General features: G+C 43.5%; 1 protein-coding gene across 10 annotated transcripts in view; it reads right to left on the bottom strand.

Moving 5' to 3' along the window:
• Positions 1-336: 336 nt before the first annotated feature.
• The window catches only part of FAM110B (family with sequence similarity 110 member B), a 157,805-nt gene continuing 137,383 nt past the window's right edge, over positions 337-20,758 (bottom strand). For all 10 annotated transcript variants that reach the window (XM_063668789.1, XM_054499148.2, XM_063668790.1 and 7 more), the window contains one exon: positions 337-3,217. In XM_063668789.1, the coding sequence (XP_063524859.1) occupies positions 1,781-2,893 (1,113 nt within the window). In that variant the 5' untranslated portion in view covers positions 2,894-3,217 and the 3' untranslated portion in view covers positions 337-1,780. The remainder of the gene's footprint in view (positions 3,218-20,758) is intronic.

The following is a 20,758-nucleotide window of genomic DNA, read 5'->3' as shown; positions in this document are numbered from 1 at the left end:
TGTGCCTCCAAGGTGAGAACTCATAAATATTTACAACTGAAGAGTTGTGTGGAAGATGTAAAAAATCCTGATGTTTAAGAAAAGACAAAAATAACACAAGTGTGAACTGAGATGCTGCAGCACATTTTAGGAACCTTGACGTAATCAGTTTAGCAAAAGCACATTCCTAGAGCCACAATTAAGAACACTGGTGTTTAGAGTAATTGGAATATGGTGAAAATAACTTAATGAAATAATGTTTCTTCAAGCCTACCAAAAATCTGCTTCTGATTCATAGTCCAAAGTTAAACTTTTGTGGAAGAAGAATACAGGACAAAGAGAAACCACCACCATTAGTGCCTGCACCACAGCAATTTATTAGCGTAACTTTTTCTTTTTTTTCTTTAAAGATTTCGTAACAACTGAAGTATGTACAAAGTCTTACAGCATTTACACCATAAAAAGTTTCCTATTAGCTGATGAAGTCTAAGGTAGTGCTGCTGAGAACTTCAGATGTGGCAAAGGCAATGAGGCAAACCACTTGTAGGTTTCCCTCTCTGCTGCCACATCATGGTGTCAGCTGAGTGACAGCTAATTGTACCACCTGGAAGATAGGTTATTGGGAAAAAAGGGGACAAGTTGATAGGCAGCACTAGAGACCATGGGGTGGAAAAGCTACATAGCATTGTATTTCTACAGTTTCCTAGAGCTGTAACAAAGACCCACAGCCTGAGAGAATAACATATGCAAGACAACAGAATCACGCTGCTCAGATATGGTTCAGCTACCAAGTGTGTTCACTTTTGAATGGGAGGCTCTACTGATATGGCTGGTATTTTCACTTCTGTTCATGTCTTCAGATAGCTCAAATCTGCACAAGCCTCACTCCCTTTCCCCAAATCAAATAACAACAAAGGGAGAGAGAAAGAAACAGCATGAAATTAGTAGTTCTCAACCAAAAAAAAAAAAAAAAAAAACACAACTTTTTTTTTTTTTTTTTTTTTAAAGGCATTCAGTATTTGTTTTAGGGTGGCCATTCTGTCGAAAGATAATATTAGAAATTTCTGAATTATCCCAAATCAGAACAACATCAACAAAACCCCCAAACACCCAACCTCCTAGATTTAACCATCCTTCTTTGTATCTGATCGTCTTTCCTTGGGGTCAGTATTACATAGAACCACCAACATTTACACACTGAATCGGACACAAAACGTAGCATTGTTACCCCAATGACTGCTTCACTAAGTGGCAAGAGAATTTCAACATGTAAATGATTAACGTCAGGCTCGCCACTTTATTCCACAGAAAACCCAGCCTGGTTCTATGTTCGGTCAGTCATTATCTGTTTGGTAGCAGATCCCATTTACTGTCCCATTGGAATAGTCTCACATGTAGGCAAAGTGGCTTTTTATTTCAAAAAGATTCTGCTCTCAACTTAAAAGCCAGTTGATAAAACTTTTAATTAAGACACAATAGCGCGGGATATAAAAACACAAGAACCACATAAATATCGAAGAAGTTGTATACCATTTTCATGTAAACAGTTTTGCTTAAGAGCAAAGCCCTAATTAGATTCTGGCCTGAAACTTTTGGCAGATGACACTTGTTCAGCCAGGCTCTGTAGCGATGGTGACGTGGAAGCCAGGTCAGTCCCCATGTTGACAAGCATGCAACTTGAAAACATTGCACAACAAGCAACACAAAGAGTGGAGAAGCTCACAACACTTCAAGGAGACCTCACAACCTTCACAACTGCGTAAGCACAGAGACCCACGCTCCCTCCTTTCCACGCACTGTCTTACACGTGGGAGACCTTCTGTGACTCTCTAGCTTGTTTGATGCTATATAACCACTTGATGATTCTAGCATTTCTTTCGATGGCAGAAATGCCATACGGCACGCGGTCATTGGCACTGTCATCATTTCTAAGGTCACTGTTACTGTCCTGAGACTGTTCACAGTCTGAGCTGATCATGCTTGCGCTGCGGAAGTTGAGGGATATTATGTCAGAATTAGCCCTTGCAAAGTTTTCCATTCCCAGGTTTTCCAGCTCTTCCGGATCCAGTCCACAGTAGTTGAAGAACCTCTCCACGTCTGCGTCCACTCGGAAATATCTGTCACTCAAGTCTGACTTAGACCGCTGGAGGGAGGGTCTTCGGCTGACTCCACAAGCTGGTTCCACAGGGTCGGCCTCGGGGGACTTCATGGAGGCGATGGCTGCGATTTTGGGCTTGGGAGGCAGGGGAGGGGCAGAGCTACTGCAGGGGATGGCCTTGAGGGGCTTCACGCTGGTCACCTTGCGGATGTCCGAAGAGCTGTGGGACACGTGGAGGAAGGACTCGGCTGACTGCTCCAGCAGTCTCCTGCCCACGTGGGAGCCGCCCTCCTGCGGGCTGCTGCGGCCCTGCGTGGGGTAGACCTTCAGGGACTCCGCGAAGGAGTGACGGTGCAGGTCAGTGGCTTCCGACCGGTGGGGCGGCCAGTTGCGGGAGCTGTGCTTGTGCCCCGAGCCCGAGCTGGAGCCCTCGGAGCTATTGATGATGTTCTTCAGGATCTCCAGCTTCAGGTTCTCCCTCTGCATGCCGCTCTCGGTCTTGGCGTGGTTGCCGAACACTTTGAGCGTGGGGCTGCCCAGTGCGCGCTTGGCAGCCGGGCACACTGGGGGCTTGGCCAGCACGGCGGGCTTCACGGGCTCCTGCTTGGCGTTGATCACCTCCTGGCTCTTGACGTACTTGGCCTTGTCGGCCTCCAGCCTCTCCACGGCGCTGAGCCTCTTGGGGTTGGGCTCGGCCTGCCTGCGGAAGTAGTCTGGCCCCTTGTTCAGGATGCGCAGGGGCACAGCAGAGGTGAAGGTGCCCGCGGGGCTGACCGGCTTCACCATGCTACCTGTCTGTAGGGTCTCCGTGGGCATGGTGGGCGGTCTTTCCCCGGCAGCCGTGTTGGATGCTCTTCTGGGCGCCTCCGCACGGCCTGAATAGACACATGTACATGAAGCGCCAAGGGCGGCGGGTGCAGCCTGGGAGCGAGTGTCAGCAGCAGCGGCCGCAGCAGCGCCTCATCTCACAGCTCATTAACCGCCACGGTGGCTTTCATGCACTTTTCTCCCCTTCCAGGCAGCCCTTGCACAAAAAGGCCACAAGCCACAAGTTCCTTTAATCTGCTTCGCTGCCTCCTTTCTTCTCCCTGAAGGAGGTGGGAGTCTCCTCCAGGTCTTTGTGTTCAACTGTAGGCAGAGCTGAAATACAAAACAACCAACCGCGGGTTAGGAGGGGCGGGTGACATCACGGCTCTAGCAACAGAGAAACCCCGCAGCGCCCCCGCCCCGCCCCTACGCGGCCGAGGGTCGTGGGCCGCAGCTCAGTAGCTGTTTTCCCAACCGCGCGAGGGGGACGACCTGGGCCTTGCGCCCCCGCCTGCGCCGACGCGCGGCAGCACGACGCTGTGCTGGGAAGAAAAGAAAGGGCTGAGGTTTCCCACGCGCGAACTCTTCCAGCTGCCTCCGGATTGGTGAGATCCGCCTTCTGAACACGCCCGGTTGGCATTTCTTAGCTCAAAACCCAGCAAATACTAGATGAACGCAGGAATGAGGGCTTAGCCAAGCCCTGTTCCCCCAGCTCATTACATGCCACTGAGTTCCTACGAATCCCTTCCATGCAACGTCGTGAATTATCTCTTTTGCAATGAAGCAAAACTTCTCCCTCTGTTCTACCAATTTCTCAGGAATACTTGCAACAGTCACTTTTTTAACTTCATAAACTGAAAAGGGCAAGAAATGGGATTGGCAGCAAAGCTACAAAGTTTAAAAAAAAAAAAACTCAACATGTTTCAGTTATCTTACTTTGGCCAACCAATATATTTAAAAACACTTTCTCCTGAAAACCACAAATGTGTATGGAGTTCCACCCATTAAACACAAGCTTACTTTTTTTTAACATTAGAAGATACGTAGAAATACTTCCAGATTTACCATATGAGTAGATAATTTGATTGTCCCTAAGTTATCCATAATTTTTCATACTTAATGAGCAGAAATCAAAAGTTTCTTTATGGTATGTATATTCCCAAATCCCCTACAGTACTAGGAACAAAGTCTTAAAAGTGTCAATCATACCTAAAAATATGTTACTTTAATACTATAGAAAACTTGGGTAATAGGTAAGCTTTCATGGGACAACTTGACTACCAAGCCAACAACAACAACAAAACCCACTTGTCAATAGTTGAACGTTTATCAATATTCCTACTGTAATTCTGTAAGGAGTCTTTTTATTTCATATGCCATATAATGTAACACCCTGCAGCCCCTGGAAACAATTCCTCCCATAGCCTGTTACTGCAGGTAGAGAACATTTACAAATGCATCAGCACTCCAAAGCAAGGGGCTAATGACCTTAACAGCATCTTTGGTTATAATGAGGAATGTTAAGAGAGTAACCTATTCAACTAACATGCCAAATAACTAATGTACAAAATAAATAAAGTCATATTACAACCACATCTGCTGATATTTCTCCTTATAATTTCCTGAAATTCTTAAATCTCTAAATGCAACCCATCGCCATGTTTTGTTAGAGATAATTTTAGTAATCTGTGAAGGGATTTGTTCTAATAAAAATATTTTCCTATGCAAGATTTGAGAAACCCCAAGGCAATACCTACATTAACAATTTCCTTTAATTGTGCGGTTCTATTTTGATACCTCAATTTAGTTTTAAAAAAAACACCTCCTCCCATTAAGATGAAATGAGACTGTTTCTTTGAACACATTTTGAATGAAATGCCAGAAGGGAGCCCCGATTCCTCTGGAGGCACAATCTCATCCTCTTTACAGAAGACACTCAGCGAGAACAGGCAGCAGAGCCTGGGCCAGGATGCAACTCCAAGGGCATCATACCCGGGACTCTTGGGAGAGGGCTGACCCCAGGACAATACCAGAAGGTTTGGGGGCACAGTGAGGGGCAGGACCAAGATCTGCACCCTTCAGCCTTGTGCCTGAGGACTAGAGTGGGAATACCACCTAGTGGGCAGTGGGAGACAAAGTTCATCTCCCTTCTCCTGGGGCACGAGTTAGTTGGACGAGATTCCTTCAATCCCTTCGTGCTGTAAAATCATGAGGTTCTAAGGATCTAAGAATGAAGGAGTTACTTCCAGTTTCAAAATGGCGTGTTGGAATATTGGTGAATGACTGAACTTTTCTATGGTCCTGCACTGACTGTTCTTAGGCCAATGCTCTCTGAAGATGAGTTGTAGTTCTCATGTAACATTCCTCATCATGCAGGCCTGTGCTTCTCTTCTAACCATCTTCTCTTCTAGTTCTATCATATTAGGACCAGAAGCCTAAAACACTTACACCACTGGCGTGGCCTTCCATGCACACCTGCGCATCTGCTAAGGTAGGCTTTGGTACTGTTGGCAACACTGAATAAAAAGCCTGACTGTCGATTCACAAGAGTGAGGAATACCAGTCTATCTTCTAAGAAGGATTTTCCAGAAAGCTGCTTGTCTTCCTTGCACACTGCTTTCTCTATTCATGTGGCAGACACCCTCAAGACGGCTCCTCCAGCACTCAGAATTGTTCCACACCCCTCAACAATTACTAATCTTAAAATCTGTGTGAAAGAATTATGTCACACATAGCAATTATCTGCAAGTATTTCATACTTCATTTCCTTTTGGCTTCTACCCCTTCCCACTCCTCCTCTGCTATTCCCAATTTCCTTAATAATTTTCAACACAGTGATGATGTTTTGACATGACCATAGTTAGAGTTTATAGTTTTGATGTGAACTCTGGGAAGGAAAAAAAACAACTTCATCTTATTGGAAGACCCAAAAGCAACAGAACAAACTAAAGATACTGTTTGGGGTGTTGTGGGATACTAAGGCATACTCCAAGTTTTCTACCTGGTTTAGCCAACAAAGTAAACCTACTTCAAAAATAAGCAGGTGACTTAGGTTGCTGCCTCTTGTAATATTTACTTAATCCTTAACTCTGGTTCTTTTATTTTTTACTGTGAAACAGTGTGGGCTGGGACAGAGCTATATAGTGCTGGAGAAATACTCTGACTTTTGTAGTGTAGACTTTGTACGAGATAACCATGACGTCTGTTCAGAGAGCACTGTGGCACATGACACTCTAGGGGCTGTGGCCTTGCTGTCAGCCCTCTGATGTCCTGAACAGGCCCCCTGAGGTGCAGTCAGGCACTGATGGGATAGGTCAACCGCCAGGCTGAGAGGGGCTTCGTGTTGTTTTGAGGAAGGAAAATTAGATCTTGGCCCCGTAGGATTTCATCAACAAAAATAATTATATAGCCTTGCCTGATCCTTGACTTATGACTCAGGATGGAGAACACAGCCTGAGGGTGGGAGAAACTTTGATTCATAAACCATCTTGGCTATATTCTACCCTGTTTAATATCCATTTGAAAATTTCATGAAGGGATAAAAAGGATTGGGGAAAAGAAACTTGGCAGAGCCAAGGTGCTAAATGGTTCGCTGAATCAGAGCAGATATGAACTCAAATGTGAACTCAAAAGCAATCTGGCCTGGGGGTGATGGTGGTGGGGGTTGGGGTGGGGGAGCACATCATCTGTGGGGGAGTCCTAGTCTGTGCAGGGAGAACAGGTGGCACATAGAGCCAGCTGGGGGACAAAGGACCCAAGGACAAGGAAGAGCAATGTTATCTCCCACTACTCACTCTAGTGGTGCTTCTCAAACTTTAATGGGCCTCCAGACCCCTCAAGGGGTCTCCTTAAAGCACAGTCTGATTTGGTAGATTTCGGGTGAGACGCAGATTACGCATTTCTCACCAGATCCCAGGTGATGCTGTTTGTTGCCTTTGAGTAGCAACAGGAAAGGGGGGAAGCCCATTTCTGTGCTAGCCAGCATCCCATTAGAACCCAAATGCCTCCAGCATAGAGGAAACAGGCCAAAGTTACTTGTCTCTGAATGAGCAAAAGTCTGAGCTTTTTAGGCATAGAAACAGCAATCCCAGAGAATTCCAAGTTTTTAAAACCAAAATGGCCTGAACCTTTCTAACTTCCAATCTGCCAGCTCCTCACAGGTGCAGTCAGGTGAACAGGACCCTCAGCTGAACTATAACCTTGGGGAGACCTCAAGAACATTTGCAATCCTGGAGGTGGTTAGATATAGAGAATGAACCTCATACACAGTTTATTTGAAAAAAATGATAAAGCCAAAGTTCCTGTAATCCGGGCAATTTGTGCCTCGAAGCCTCTGAGGCCAGGCAGATAATGGGAGAGTGTGTGGCCTGCGGAAAGGAGCCCCCAGCTACGGGCTGCCATGGGGAATGTGGCTCATTGTTGACACAACAGCAAATCCAGAGCTCTGCACAAACTCTCCCGATTTAAAAATTCAATATTAAAAACACTGTTGGCCAAATTTGGGCTGCTGTTTTGTTACTTCCTCTTTAAAGAGTGCTTCTGGTAACGAAAAAGAAAAGGATAGTTAATGCCTAATTAGTCTTTAAATTTTAAGTGGGAAAGAAAGCACTGGAGTTAGAGCAAGGGCCCTGGGAACTGAACCCAACCTGGATTCACCCACAGAAGTTTCTATGTGAGAATGAGTAATTCCCCTGTGTCTCACAGCAGGAAAAGGGGGGTATTGAAAGAGCAAGGCTGAGTAATTCAGCTCTAAGTCACCTAACATCTAAGTGTCTTGATTTTCTTATCTATAAAAACAAATGTGTTGAATCTGGTGAGCCGAAAAATGTCTTCAGCTCTAACATTCTTGGGAGCAAATAAAAGAAGCAATTTACCTTTGAAGTTATTAAGAATTCTAGAACTGATTCTTCTAGTTTCCTAACATGCCAGATAACAAAACGTTTACAATATGTGTAAAACTGTTCTCTGGAACACTGCTTTTTGATTTTTCTGGTAATAGCATTTGTGCTTACTGACTTTAAGCATCAGGTTCCAACTTGACTCTGATCACTCTCATATCTATACTCTTGGCTTCCCTTTTAAGAACAGTCACATCCTTGTCTTTGAAGTAAAAATGCAGTTTCCCACGGCAATGTTAACTTTTGGATTCTTTACAAATGGGAGAGAGATTCATTTACAATACAAGAGTACTGACTGAATTATGGCTGTGTTGAATTAATTAGTACCTATTGGTGGAGCAATTATGTGTAAGACGTAGAAAAATCCTGGACTTAAAAAAAAGATTCAAAATGCATTTGGTAAATGTGAATTGAATGAATGAGGTAGAAAATAAATTTGGCAGGACTGTGGCAAAGGACTTGAAGGTAAAGGAAGGGTAAGGAGGAGACGAACTCCAATAAAGACCCAGGATGCGAGGGCATCTCTCATCAGGGCAGCTTTTGAGTTCATGGTACATTCAAGACACTCCGATGGCTGGTATGGAGTGCTAGGGGACAGCGGTCAGAGGCCAACTAGGTGTAGGGGAAAGGCAGATGACTTTGGATTTTATTGGGTAATTGAGCATTGGTGACATGGTCATACTTGCATTTTTTTAAACTTCCCTGGCTGCAGTATGGGGACAGGATGAGTGGGGATTAAGTGTGGCCGCACAGAGGTGGGTCAGAGCTTCCCAGGGAAGGGGTCATGGCAGCTGGGCTCTGAGCACCGCCCAATATGGCACTGCCTGTTGTTCTGCCCTGTAATGGTTGAGTAGCCTTGGGCAGTTCACTTTATCTTCTCGTGCCTCAGATTTCCCATTTGGAAAATGGGGACAGCAATAGTACCTACCTCTTGAGGGCTTTTTGAGTGGGTTAAGTAAGAGCACACAGGCATTTTCATTCACTTCACTCTTACCAGGAGGGTGGCTTTAGGGTGGAGAAAAGAGTGGACAGTTTCAAGAGATGTTTAAGAGGTGCACTGGGCTGAACTGGGAGACAGACAGGATGTGGAGGGTGAGGAGGTGCATGTTGAGGATGAGTCATTCCCGGCTTCCCACTTGACTACGGAGAAGTGGTTGGCAGGAAGTATACACTCTCCCCTCCAATCCTTGCTCCCTTCTTCCTCTGCACCCTGGGCTTAAGCCAAACAGAACTACAACTACAGTGGTCCCTCCACACCCAGTGTGTCCATTCCTGCTGCTACCTCTGCCTGAGCCATTTTTAACCAACAGTAATGCCATTCCATTGCTTCCTTTATTTATCCATTTTATTTAGACATTTATTATTATTATTATTATTATTATTATTATTATTATTTGAAACAGAGTCTTGCTCTGTTGCCCAGGCTGGAGTGCAGTGGCACAATCCTGGTTCATTGCAAGCTCCGCCTCCTGGGTTCACCCCATTCTCCTGCCTCAGCCTTCCGAGTAGCTGGGACTACAGGCACCCGCCACCATGCCCAGCTAATTTTTTTTGTAATTTTAGTAGAGACGGGGTTTCACCGTGTTAGCCAGGATGGTCTCAATCTCCTGACCTCGTGATCCACCCGCCTCGGCCTCCCAAAGTATTTATTCATTTTAATTAATAAGATATGCTATCCTTTTCAACATCTTCCCTTTTCCTTCTCTTCCAAGCACAACATCACTTTCATTAACCCCTTTTATACTGTGAGCATAACTTGTAAAGAATGCAAAAGTAAGGGAGAAAAGTGAAAGAGTGAATGGAGGAGTAAAAGGCTGACCAAAAAAGACTGACTTTGCACACTATAAATTGGACAGAAGGTATGAAATCAGAGGGCCAACCATCTGGAAACATTAAGTCAAAACCACCACCCTTTCAGGACCCGCACTTTTGCAATTACTGAATGCTGTGTCTTTTTCTTTCTTATCTCCATGGTGAAATCCCTCACCATCTATAATTCTGATGGCTGAATCTTCTCTTTCTGACCTTAGTATTGCCATCAGCAATCAGCTCCAGATTGCAAGTAAAATAATCTTCTTGACAACAACATTATCACGTTATAAATTCTTTAAAACCACAGACTTTTCCTAATAATATTTAAACTTCTGATTCCAGTATTCTAGTCATATTTTAGCGTATTCTTTCAGCTGACTACAGTAGGTCTTCCAATGTTATTTAATAAAGCATCCTCTTGCTCTGGGTTTCCATTATTTTGTTTTAATTAGGCCCTTTAATTTTTTTGACAAGATGAGTAAATCATTTCTCCACTTTTTCAGCAACCTTTTAAAGTCTTGTTTCTTTTGACATATCTACTCTATATGACCAGAGGATGGGAAGCAAATGTTGAACCAGGTGTAGAGATGCAGGGAAGGCCAACTTTTACCTTCTAACGTTTTTACAGATACAGGTCAAGGAATGTCCACCCCAGTGGTGCTCCTGAGGTGTGCTGAGGAATACTAGTGCAAGAGCACAAAACTCACACAAGCATGTTGATCAAACGGAAAAGTTATTTTGACTTAGGTGAATATGCACTACGTTGTGACAGGATCCTCCAAGTGGCAAGTCAGGAACGAGTGGACTGGGTACAGTTTGTTACCCACAAAGGTTTCACAGGATTTCAGGTGGGCGAAGCAAGCTAGCAAGTCTACTGGAATGGGAATAGTTTTGCCTAAAGCCCTTCACTCGGTGCTTAGTTACACAATGGTGGCTATAGCATCCTCTCATCTCACACTGGCTGGGGCTGAATTCAAGGCCACCCAAAAAAGCCCAACACAGGCCCCTTGGAGCTGAGGAGCCTGGGAACTGGCTTATACCTCCAGTCTGAGAAGTCTAAGGGCAGAGTCTGTAATGGACTCTCTAACCAGATCACACAGGCAGGATGAAGCTGCCTTTCCACAGGCACAAAAATGAGGGTTTGCTCGGCCCACATATGTGCCGGGGAAAGGTGGTCTAGGAGTATTCTCAAAGAAGTCCCCTCAAAGGAGGCCAACAGAAAACAATGTCCACCCAAAGCCCTCCTCTGAGAAGGCTGGGGGCATCCACTAGCTGAGCAGAGGCGTGGCTGCCTCCACGGAACCCAAAAGCTCCCAGAGAGAATCAGCTCTGAAATGTGCCATGCCCAGGGGACATCGATTCCCGTTGCAAGAGCCAGGGAGAGAAACCTTGTCACCTCTGCTGAATGCTCTGTCCGTCCCTTGCTCATTACACAATGCAGGGTCTGCCCAGTAGAGGCTGGTAGAGCCGTCTGATAAGGAGCAGGAGAGGAGCTGGAGCAAGTAAAGGGGAAAATGATGCTTGTTAAATATGCTTCTTCACAGGGTCTCCAAGCCAATGCGGCCCTAAGCAGGGAGAAGAGAAACCAGTTAAACTGGACCAGAGGTGGAGTTTTGATCTTGATGTGAGGCAGCACTCTTCCGTGTCTGAAACTGATCTGGGGACTCTAAATTATTGAAGATGAACTGAAAAGGCTACAGGTCCTGTCTGAGATTTCATCCAGGCATAGAAATGAGAATTCAGTGGGGCAAATGCTTAGGGCACGGAAAAAGAACACAGGACACTTGACCCTGAGCAAGTTTCTCCAGCTAGTGTACCTGAGTTTCCTCATTTATGGAACATTGATAACCATGATTCCTACACTTCACTGGCTGGGGTGAGAATTCCTTGAGGTGACACATGAAAGTGCTCAGTCAGGAGCTCAGCCCAGAAATTGCTCAGTAAATGTAAGCTTTTTTTTTTTTTTTTTTTTTAAGATGGTGTCTCACTGTGTTGCCCAGGCTGGAGTGCAATGGCGCAATCTCAGCTCACTGCAACCTCTGCCTCCTGTTTCAAACGATTCTCCTGTCTCAGCCTTCTGAGTAGCTGGGATTACAGGTGGCTGCCACTAAGCCTGGCTAATTTTTGGTATTTTTAGTAGAGACGGGGTTTTACCATGTTGGCCAGGCTGGTCTCAAACTCCTGACCTAAGGTGATCCGCCTGGCTTGGCCTCCCAAAGTGCTGGGATTACAGGCATGAGCCACCGTGCCTGGCCAATGTAAACTATTATTAAATGCTGTCCCCAGTGTCTGCAACTTGGCACTGATAATCACCATCATTAGATTTCAAGCTTTATGGTAAATGAATGATCTTTTGTCTTAAAATGATTCCATTACTCTCAAGTGATAGAGCCTGTGCTATTTCTGCCAAAGAGGATTGACCGCGCAGTTTCTGGCTAAAAGGTCACTTGTATGACCCCATTTTTATTTGAGTTACAGAGAAAATATGTAGTTTCAAATTTCAAAGCAAACAGTTATGTGAGTGAAACAGGCTAGAGTAAACAATAAAGCCATTATTACAAATGAAATCTGGTGGTAGGAGAAAAATAGCCAGTCAAATCTCAATCCATGATGGATTCTTTACGTTAATGTCATTCTCCAAGGTCATTTAGAGAAGTCATCCACATACTTCATTTTCATTTGTAAGTAAAGCCATTAACAAAAATGTTAGAAGTTTCTTTTAAAATGTTTTCTTCCTATTTAAGACAACTATAAAGAAATAGAGAGTCAGAAAAAAATTTCACATTTCTAGTTCAACATTCTTCCTTGGCCTAAGGTAAGGAATGTGTTATTATAAGAGGGCCCCTAACTTGCATCAGTGAGGGGGAGCCTTGCCTTTTACCTGGGATTACAGAAATCAGTGCTGTGCATAACCAGTGCCAAGAATCATTTGGATATATAATGACTTGCTTGATGGAAATTACTATAAGTAATTAAAAAGCAGGGCTACTAGGATTCCTTTAAGGAAATACAATAAGAATGCCTGCCCTATCCAAACAGACATAAAATGATCCCCCTTTCTGCCAGTGTTTCCTCTCCTGTGGAGAGCTTTATGTGGTTTCATGTTCAGTTGTGACAATGTGTGAGGCCATGACCAAATATTAAATGAATGTGGAGTTCAAGGGACCACTGTCATTTTTTACAGACTAGTCTACTCCAGTCACAGAGTTTATAAGACTTGCTGGGCCGCGGCACCGTGGCTCACGCTTGTAATCCCAGCACTTTGGGAGGCCGGTGGGCAGATCACGAGGTCAGGAGATTGAGACCATCCTGGCCAACAAGGTGAAACCCTGTCTCCACTAAAAATACAAAAATTAGCTGGGCATGGCGGCATGTGCCTGTAATCCCAACCACTCGGGAGGCTGAGGCAGGAAAATCGCTTGAGCCTGGGAGGCAGAGGTTGCAGTGAGCCGAGATCGCGTCACTGAACTTCAGCCTGGAGACAGAGCTAAACTCTGTCTCAAAAAAAAAAAAAAGACTTGCTGGCTACTGTGAGTCTGAGAGTTAGTGGGTTCCCCATTTTGGGTGAACCAGGCACACCTTCCAGCAGCAGTAATAACAACTCAACGAACTCGGTGATTATAAACTCTGGTAGTAACTCCTGCAGTTCATAAGGCTTTGTGCTGTGAGTTCCCACACCTCATGTCAGCGAGCCTCCTTAAGAGGCGGTCTGATCCCCTTGTATAGAGGAGAGGGTGAGTACTGGTGAGTGGCAGAGAGAGCCCAGACCAGAACTCAGGGTGGTGTGGATTTGGGGAGCCGTGCCCAGTGCTTCTACCAAGGTCGATTTTAAGGGTCTGCACTTTGCATGTTACTGCTTTCTCCTTTAGCTGTGTAAACTTGTACTCTAGGGCAAATCTAGCACAAATGATAAGAAAGTTTACTGTGCCAATATATATAGAACATTTATTTTTGAAAAATATTTTAATTTCTAGTAAACAGCCTTAGGGCAGAAGATGATATTTACTCTGAAATAAAATGTGTGTTATAATAAAGTTATGAAACATTTAAATTTGAAGGGAGAAAAAGCAGTATTTTGGGTGAATTCTTCTGAGTGTATTAGATAAATTGCTACAAAAATTACGTTAAAAAATTACCTGTTAGTAATGACCACTTCTTATTAACCACATACAATGTCCCCAGAACTGTAATAATGCCCCATTAGTAATGACCATTTCTTATTAGGCACATATGTTGTCCCCAGAACTGTAATAATGCCTTTCACACATTTTTGAGTTCCATCCTGCAAATATCCCTAAACCAAGTGTTGTTATCCCCATTTTACAGATGTGGAAACTGATGTCCAGAGACATTTAAAGAGGTTGTCTAAGATGTTCAGCTATGGAGGGGCGCGGGCTTCATACCAAAGTGGGTACAAGGATGGCTTGGTCCACCCTACCTTATCACAGTGTTGTTTCAGCTGTTACAGAGATACGTATGAAGCACCAAATGTATTTTTAAATGCTTTATATTAAAGTAATATGGCTCAGGCACCCACACTAATTATATTTTACTTCTGAAAATCTACTCTTTTGACCATTCACTGTTTAGTATTAATACCAGCTTCCTCCAGAGGGTGAAGGACAAAAAAAAGCCTTAATTTTTTGTTAAATCAAATAACCATGCTGCTTGTTAATAGCTTAAATGCACAAAAAAGAAGGTAAAATGTTTATAAACTGAGTTCTGTTCATTTTAAATTTTCCTTCTTTACGCCACTGACTGTGGATCTATCAAAGTTGGCTAAACTTTGATGAAAATAATGAAAGATTTGAAAAAGAACAGTAACATAAGACTGTGGTTTCATTCTGTCTTACTGCACAGAGCATATGAAGAGCAGAGGTCACCTAATTTTACTGCTATTTTTAGTAAAGCCCTCAGCTATGCACATAGTAGGCATTATTTCAAATGTTCAGGGAGTTGAACTAAAATGTTAAGCATTCAGTAGAATATCTAGCACACCCTTTCATATTGTAAAGGCCCAATGAAAATGTCAGATAAAATCTTGGGAAGCGAAGTTGGGAATGTGTATATATTTGAAACGATACTCCAAGTACCTCCTTTTGATTGGAGTAATCTCCAATATAAGGCAAATACACGGAGACTGCTTATTCACAACCTAAGAAACACATTAGCACTGAATTCTGCTTAGAGCACAAATAAGGGGCAAAAGGAAATGAATACAAGGTAGAATTTTACAGCAGAACCAGTAAGTTCACTTAAAAAAATAGTGAATATTGTTGATCTCATTTGTCAAAAAACACCTAGAATGATTTTCCATCTCTTGAAGAGTTCTTTGTATAGCAGTTGTTAGAACAACTAGTTATTTGCCTTAAGTATATTCTGAAAAGAACAGTTTATTTTTCACTTCTGTGAATTCAGACTGAACTGTGGGATAAATAATCTTCAAAATAAGACACGTAAGACGATAGACACCTATTTCTTGCAGCACATATTTTCATCTTTCCAGCACTTAACATGTCTTACATAAAATCATTTTCAAGCCTAGAATGTTAAAGGTAAGGCTTCATCACAATTTGCACTTGAAATATTATTTTTGGGTTCAAGTGACAGGAAGCTCAGCAATGACTAGTAAGTTCATCCACCTTGCCCAGGCCCAGTTCAGCTCTGCCGTTAAGCTCCTTGAAAGGAAAGCAGCAGGCCTGGGCTCCACTGGGCAGAGCTAGGTTGGGTCCAGCTGTGCCTAAGGTAGGCACTGCCTTAGGAGGGAGAGGAGAGACTGGTGTCAGGGGCCACAGGCTCTGTCGCCTCTATCCAGCCTCCCCTGACCAAGATGCCCTCCTCCTTCCCAGGCTCTCTGATGCCTGCTTCCACATTGTGCGCTCTCTCCTGGAATCCCCTCCCCTCCTTGAGTCTTCCAAGCTGAAAAAAGAGTCAACAAAACTACAGGGAAGTCTTTTTTCACCTCTCCTTCTGAGTCCCATCCTTCCTCCCGGGCTCTTGCCTTACAGTCCTCATTCCCTAATGGTGAGTGGTGGTAATGACCCTCCTTCCCCAAGGATGGGACACCTGAGGGCAGCTGCCTGGCTCCTGCCTGCCCAGCACAGCAGATACTGGCGGACAGCAGAGTTTGGAATCTCTTGTAGAGATTCTTGTGTGACATGTGTTTAGTTCAGGATGTGCCTTTGCCCCAAGATAAAAGAATACAAATCTAAAAACCTCACCTAATGTATTATGAAAGTGGCTTTGTTCACTTACCGGCCTCCCCACTCGCGCCTGCTATCAAAAAGAAAAAAAAACAAAATCAAGCTCACTTAAGAGGCTCTCTAAGGATTATAATAATCTAAAACCAACATTAAAAGTAATCTGATCAATACTTTAAAAAATTACAGACATTGCTGGGAGGGCAAAATACATCTTTCATTAGACATGAAAACTTTGCCTTCAATATACATTAAAATAAAATGCACTTTTTTTTTACATGATTCCATCATGCTTTTATGTTAAAATGATACCACCTGCTTCTATCTTGATTAACATTTAAGCTTCTCACTCCTGTTTGCTAAAGAAAAATAACTCCCCAAAGTGAAAAAGGGAGTTGGCGTTTAGAAAGTTATTTTATTCTCAGTCTCTAGCTTTCTTGTTGTTGAGTGAGAAATGAAGTTTTCTCCTATGTTTTAACAAGAAAGAGCATAATTTTGCTTGCAGTAAAAGGTAGTTGCTGATGTTTGGTGCCTCATGATCTCTTAAGCTTTTGATTTTGGGCACAGGCACCTTCAATTTAAGAAGAGGAACACAGCAGCAACCATTTGTTGGCCGCCTGTCACCAGCCAGACCTCATGCCAGGCAGGGTGGATGTCTCCTATTTACCTGCCCTGCCCAGCACCTGTCATTCTCCCACTTGACAGATGGGGAAGCAGAGACGTAGAGGGTTTCAATGACTTGCCTGCAGTCAGTGAGCTGAAGGAGCTGCTGTCCACCTCGAGGCCATCTGTATTCTAAGCATGTGCCCTAAGACTGCTCTGGATGATCATGGAAACATCTGTGGCCACAAGGACTGAAGAGGGGCCAGACCTGAACATCAGCCAGGAAGGAAAAGAGGAAAAAACACTGGCCAGCGCCCCCCTCACCACCCCCCGCCTGTACGATGCCAAGCCCCAGGCTGCTTTCACAGCAAAACTCCTTCCTGCTACGGTGGAAGAGTGTGTACCTACTACAGGGAGAAGCCGTGGTTAGGAGTACTTGCTGTGCCAGAGGATACATCAGTGAGAGGCAGTGAGAGGCAGGAAGATGATGTGAAAACTTTTTGAGGAGAGGCATTTATAAAATATAAAAAATAGGCCCAATGAATCCAATATGAGGCAGTGACAATAAAACCTCTTTGTTTGGTGAGATTCTCCAAGGGGCTCTCAAAATGTGGTGACACCCTCCTTCGTGGAAAATAAGTATTCTAATATCTTTCTAAGGAAATTAGAATATATTCTGGGCAACAGAAAACCAACAGTCTAGTCATGACCTGATTAGATAAAAATCAGCTTATCCTGGTGAAGCCTGAGCCCATCTCTGGGGACAGATCCTTCAACCATGCAGACCCACACAATGCAACTTTCCCCCAAGCTCTGCCCTCAAGGGAACCACTTCAAAGGGAACCTGTTTAATCAAGTTTATATAGGCAGAAGAACTAGAAGGCAGGACACCCCGACTAGAGTATTTGTTCATTCAGCAACTGTTTACTGAGTATCTACAAATGTGCCAGGCAGTGAACAAAATAAACACTGTGGAGCTCACATATATGGCAATCAATCAATCGACCGATCAATATAGTATGTAGTATGACAAGCATGGGTGCTGAAAAGAAAAGCAGAGCAAGGATTTACTAAGGTGGAAATTACTGTTGACTTAGATATGAAGGGTTTTGGTAAAGTGATTGGCAGGGTTTCAGGAGAGATGGGAAGAATAAAACAGGAGACGGTGATATAGGTGGCTTGTTTCATGAGTTTGGAGAGGAGGTAATAGTTAGAGGTTGGTAAGCAGAACCAAGAGAGGATATTTATTTTTCAATGGTAAAAATAGTAGCATGGGCTGGGAGCAGTGGCTCATGCCTAGAATCCCAGCTAATGGGGTTGGGGGGGAGGTGAGGCAGGAGGAGGGGTTCGAGGCTACAGTAAGCTATGATTTTGCCACTACACTCCACCTGGGCAACAGAGAAAAAAAAGGCAGCATGTTGGGAATGACATAACAGAAAGAAAAATGCATGTGATACAGGAAAGACTTTACACTAATGCTGAGAACAGGGGGATAAAAATGTGACCGAAAACTTTAACCCAGAGAATAATGACTTATAGGTGTCAGGAGGTTGTATGGGATTTTTCTTAACTGGTTGGTGGCGTTGGAGGAGAAGGCCTTTTTAATAATAAGGGCTCTAAAAGGAGTGGCAGTGGAAGAGAGCTTCTGTGGGTTGGGGCCTGTGCCTATATGGATTGCTATCGGAGGCTGAGGGTGGGCACAAGGCAGAGAGCATGAAAAGGAAGACAGTGATACTGTTGTGGGAATATTCTTAGACGCTGATGTGTAAACAATGGCCTCATGGTCACAGAGGCAAAACCTAATAGGGACAGGTCACTGCAACTCTCCATTTGCTAGACATCAGGCAGAAGCAAGTCATCTGATGAGTGATAATTTCATCATCTGTAAGACAGAGGAAGAAAGTACTGCTTCTGTGAATTTAAAGTTTATCAACAGAGAATCAGAGATCCTAGGAGAAAACAGCTAAGAATTCACAGAGTAATATAATAGCTAAGGAAGGGATTCAATCATTCAATTTATACTCATGCTGGGCACTGTTACCAGCACTAGAGGTATTGACATGAATGGAAGAGACACAATTCCCTGTTTTTGTGGCATGCTCAGGCATGCACATACATTCCACAGAACAGATTGCACAATTCAGGGTAGAGATGGAGGAGATTTTATGGTTGGATTCTAAGGGAAAACATAAACTGTGACTATAAGGAGGAAAGGCTGGTGTGGCCACAGGTTCTAGGTTCTAGGGTCAGAACATGTGAGTCCCCTCCCCCATTTACCACTGCATGACCTTGAGGAATTGTCTCTCTAACTTTAGGTTCCTTAGCTGTGCCATGGGGCTGATACCAGGGCTCATGACAGTAGAGGGGGCAATACATGTTAGCTACTGTTCTTTTTAATGAACTGGAGAAAACATTATCAGATGAACATCATAGACTATAAAGGCAATTTGCAGATTAACAGAAGGAAGAATTTTTGAACAATTCAAACTCTCCAAAACTAGAATTCATTGGTTTTTAAAGAAGTGCTAGATTTTTATCCCAGGAATACTTCATGCAGAGGTAGTCTTAACACCTGTTCAAGAAATTTTAGAGGGGATTCCTATAATGGGTGGAAGGAGGAGGCAGGTGAATGTCAAGTTCCTTTCTAATAGGTTCTATGTTTCTTTGAAACTTCTATTTTCAAAGCAAGAAGAAAGGAACATGAAGACAGAACATGAAGGCAGAATTTTAAAGATAAACTGTAATAAGAATTTAAGCATTAAAAAAATCATTGCAATATATTAAGAAAGTGACAAGAATGTTTTTGATAAGTAGATTAAATCTAAGGAAAAAAAGACAGTAAAGAAGAGGGAGGTTTAAGCAGACTGGATGAAAAAAGTAAGAGTGGAAGAAAGAAGGAGCAGGATGAGGGGCATCTCATCAGCCGTGGGCATCGGAGACCCTGCATGGGTGTGGCTCTGCCTTGATAAGCTGTCAGCCTTTTGTTCCTCCCTGTTCTAGTAGCTGCGATCTGTGCCAGGGTTGATCCCTCACATCCTTTATGGTCCTGAGCCTCAAGCCTCACATACTTCTCATACAGCATGCATGAGAGGGTACAGAATGTGTACAGAGCCTCCAGCAGCGCCTTCCTTTCCTCCAGGCCAAGGGAACCACTGGACAGGAGCCATTTATTGGGCTAAAATACTACCAACAGGGGCCCCGAAGGGGGTGGCTGACTGGAGAACAGAGGCAGCTTCTAATGTTATTGAGAGTTGGATGTTTCTGCAATAAACTGTGCTAAAAGGTCATGTTATATTTGCATGTAATGTGTCAGCTAATTTCTGAGATTATGATAGTCTTTGGAAGACATTTAGCCAGCAATTACAGTTTAGTAATCACCTTGTTAATCCTCCAGTTGGGACACAGTACCCCTAAGGCCACTGGCTCAGAGCTGAGATGCTATCAGAGACCACTGGGTGTAATGCTTGTCTCTCCAGACCAACTCTCTGACTCAGGTGGTTTCCCTTCCATTAGCCTAGAGGGGATCGAATTCTTTTGTGACATTCTTCTTTCTTATTGACTACTAGAGGGAAGATATTGAATGTTTCTCTTGTGTTTAATAGCTCTAAAGATAGACGGAGGCTTTTAAACCTTCATCTATTTTACTTACTAAGGCATTCTGGATCACTCCCAGTGTTGTTTCTAGAACTCAGGAGGTGAAGCTTTCCTGTGTTTACAAGGATACTTGAAAAGACATTTCAATAAATGCAGCCAATACATCTATGAAGAGCCAAAGACTCCTTTTAGCAGGCTAAAATTGACCACAAAAGAAAAGTTATCCTAGGGAGACGATGGAAAAAAATATATAAAACTTATTGTTTGTCTCAGAAAATATTTCTAGTCTTTGGACAAACAACTACTCAAAATGCAATTTCTCATTTTTCAATGCCAGCTTTTTCAAACATTATGATCAACAGCAAAATATGACCTACTTCCTCTGATACCTCAGAAAAGTGATGTGTCATCCCCAAATCCATTTCCCTCACTTGCAGGGCAAAAGACAAATACTTATACAGCCATCCTTCTCTGACAGATGAGAAGGGCTCTTTTAATCAACATTCTCAAAACACAGTTAATTTTTTTTTCCTGAAAAGTATCTATCAAATGGACAATTTAAATAATCTTTGGGTTCAGCTCTCTAACTGAAACTGAAATCCTATAGTAGACTGGGGAAACTCAAAACAGGGCCTCACAGGGTGCTGGTGAGGGAAGTGATGTAAGGATTACAGTGATTTTTCGAAAAGTAGAATTCTCTGAGAGAACTTGATGTGAGAATCCTGATGAAACCAAAAAAGGCCCTAAAACCCCTAGGAGGCCATGGA

This window comes from Pongo pygmaeus, chromosome 7 (genome assembly GCF_028885625.2).
Source record: "Pongo pygmaeus isolate AG05252 chromosome 7, NHGRI_mPonPyg2-v2.0_pri, whole genome shotgun sequence".
Classification (NCBI taxonomy): Eukaryota; Metazoa; Chordata; class Mammalia; order Primates; family Hominidae; genus Pongo; species Pongo pygmaeus.
This window is presented reverse-complemented; position numbering and strand designations above follow the sequence as displayed.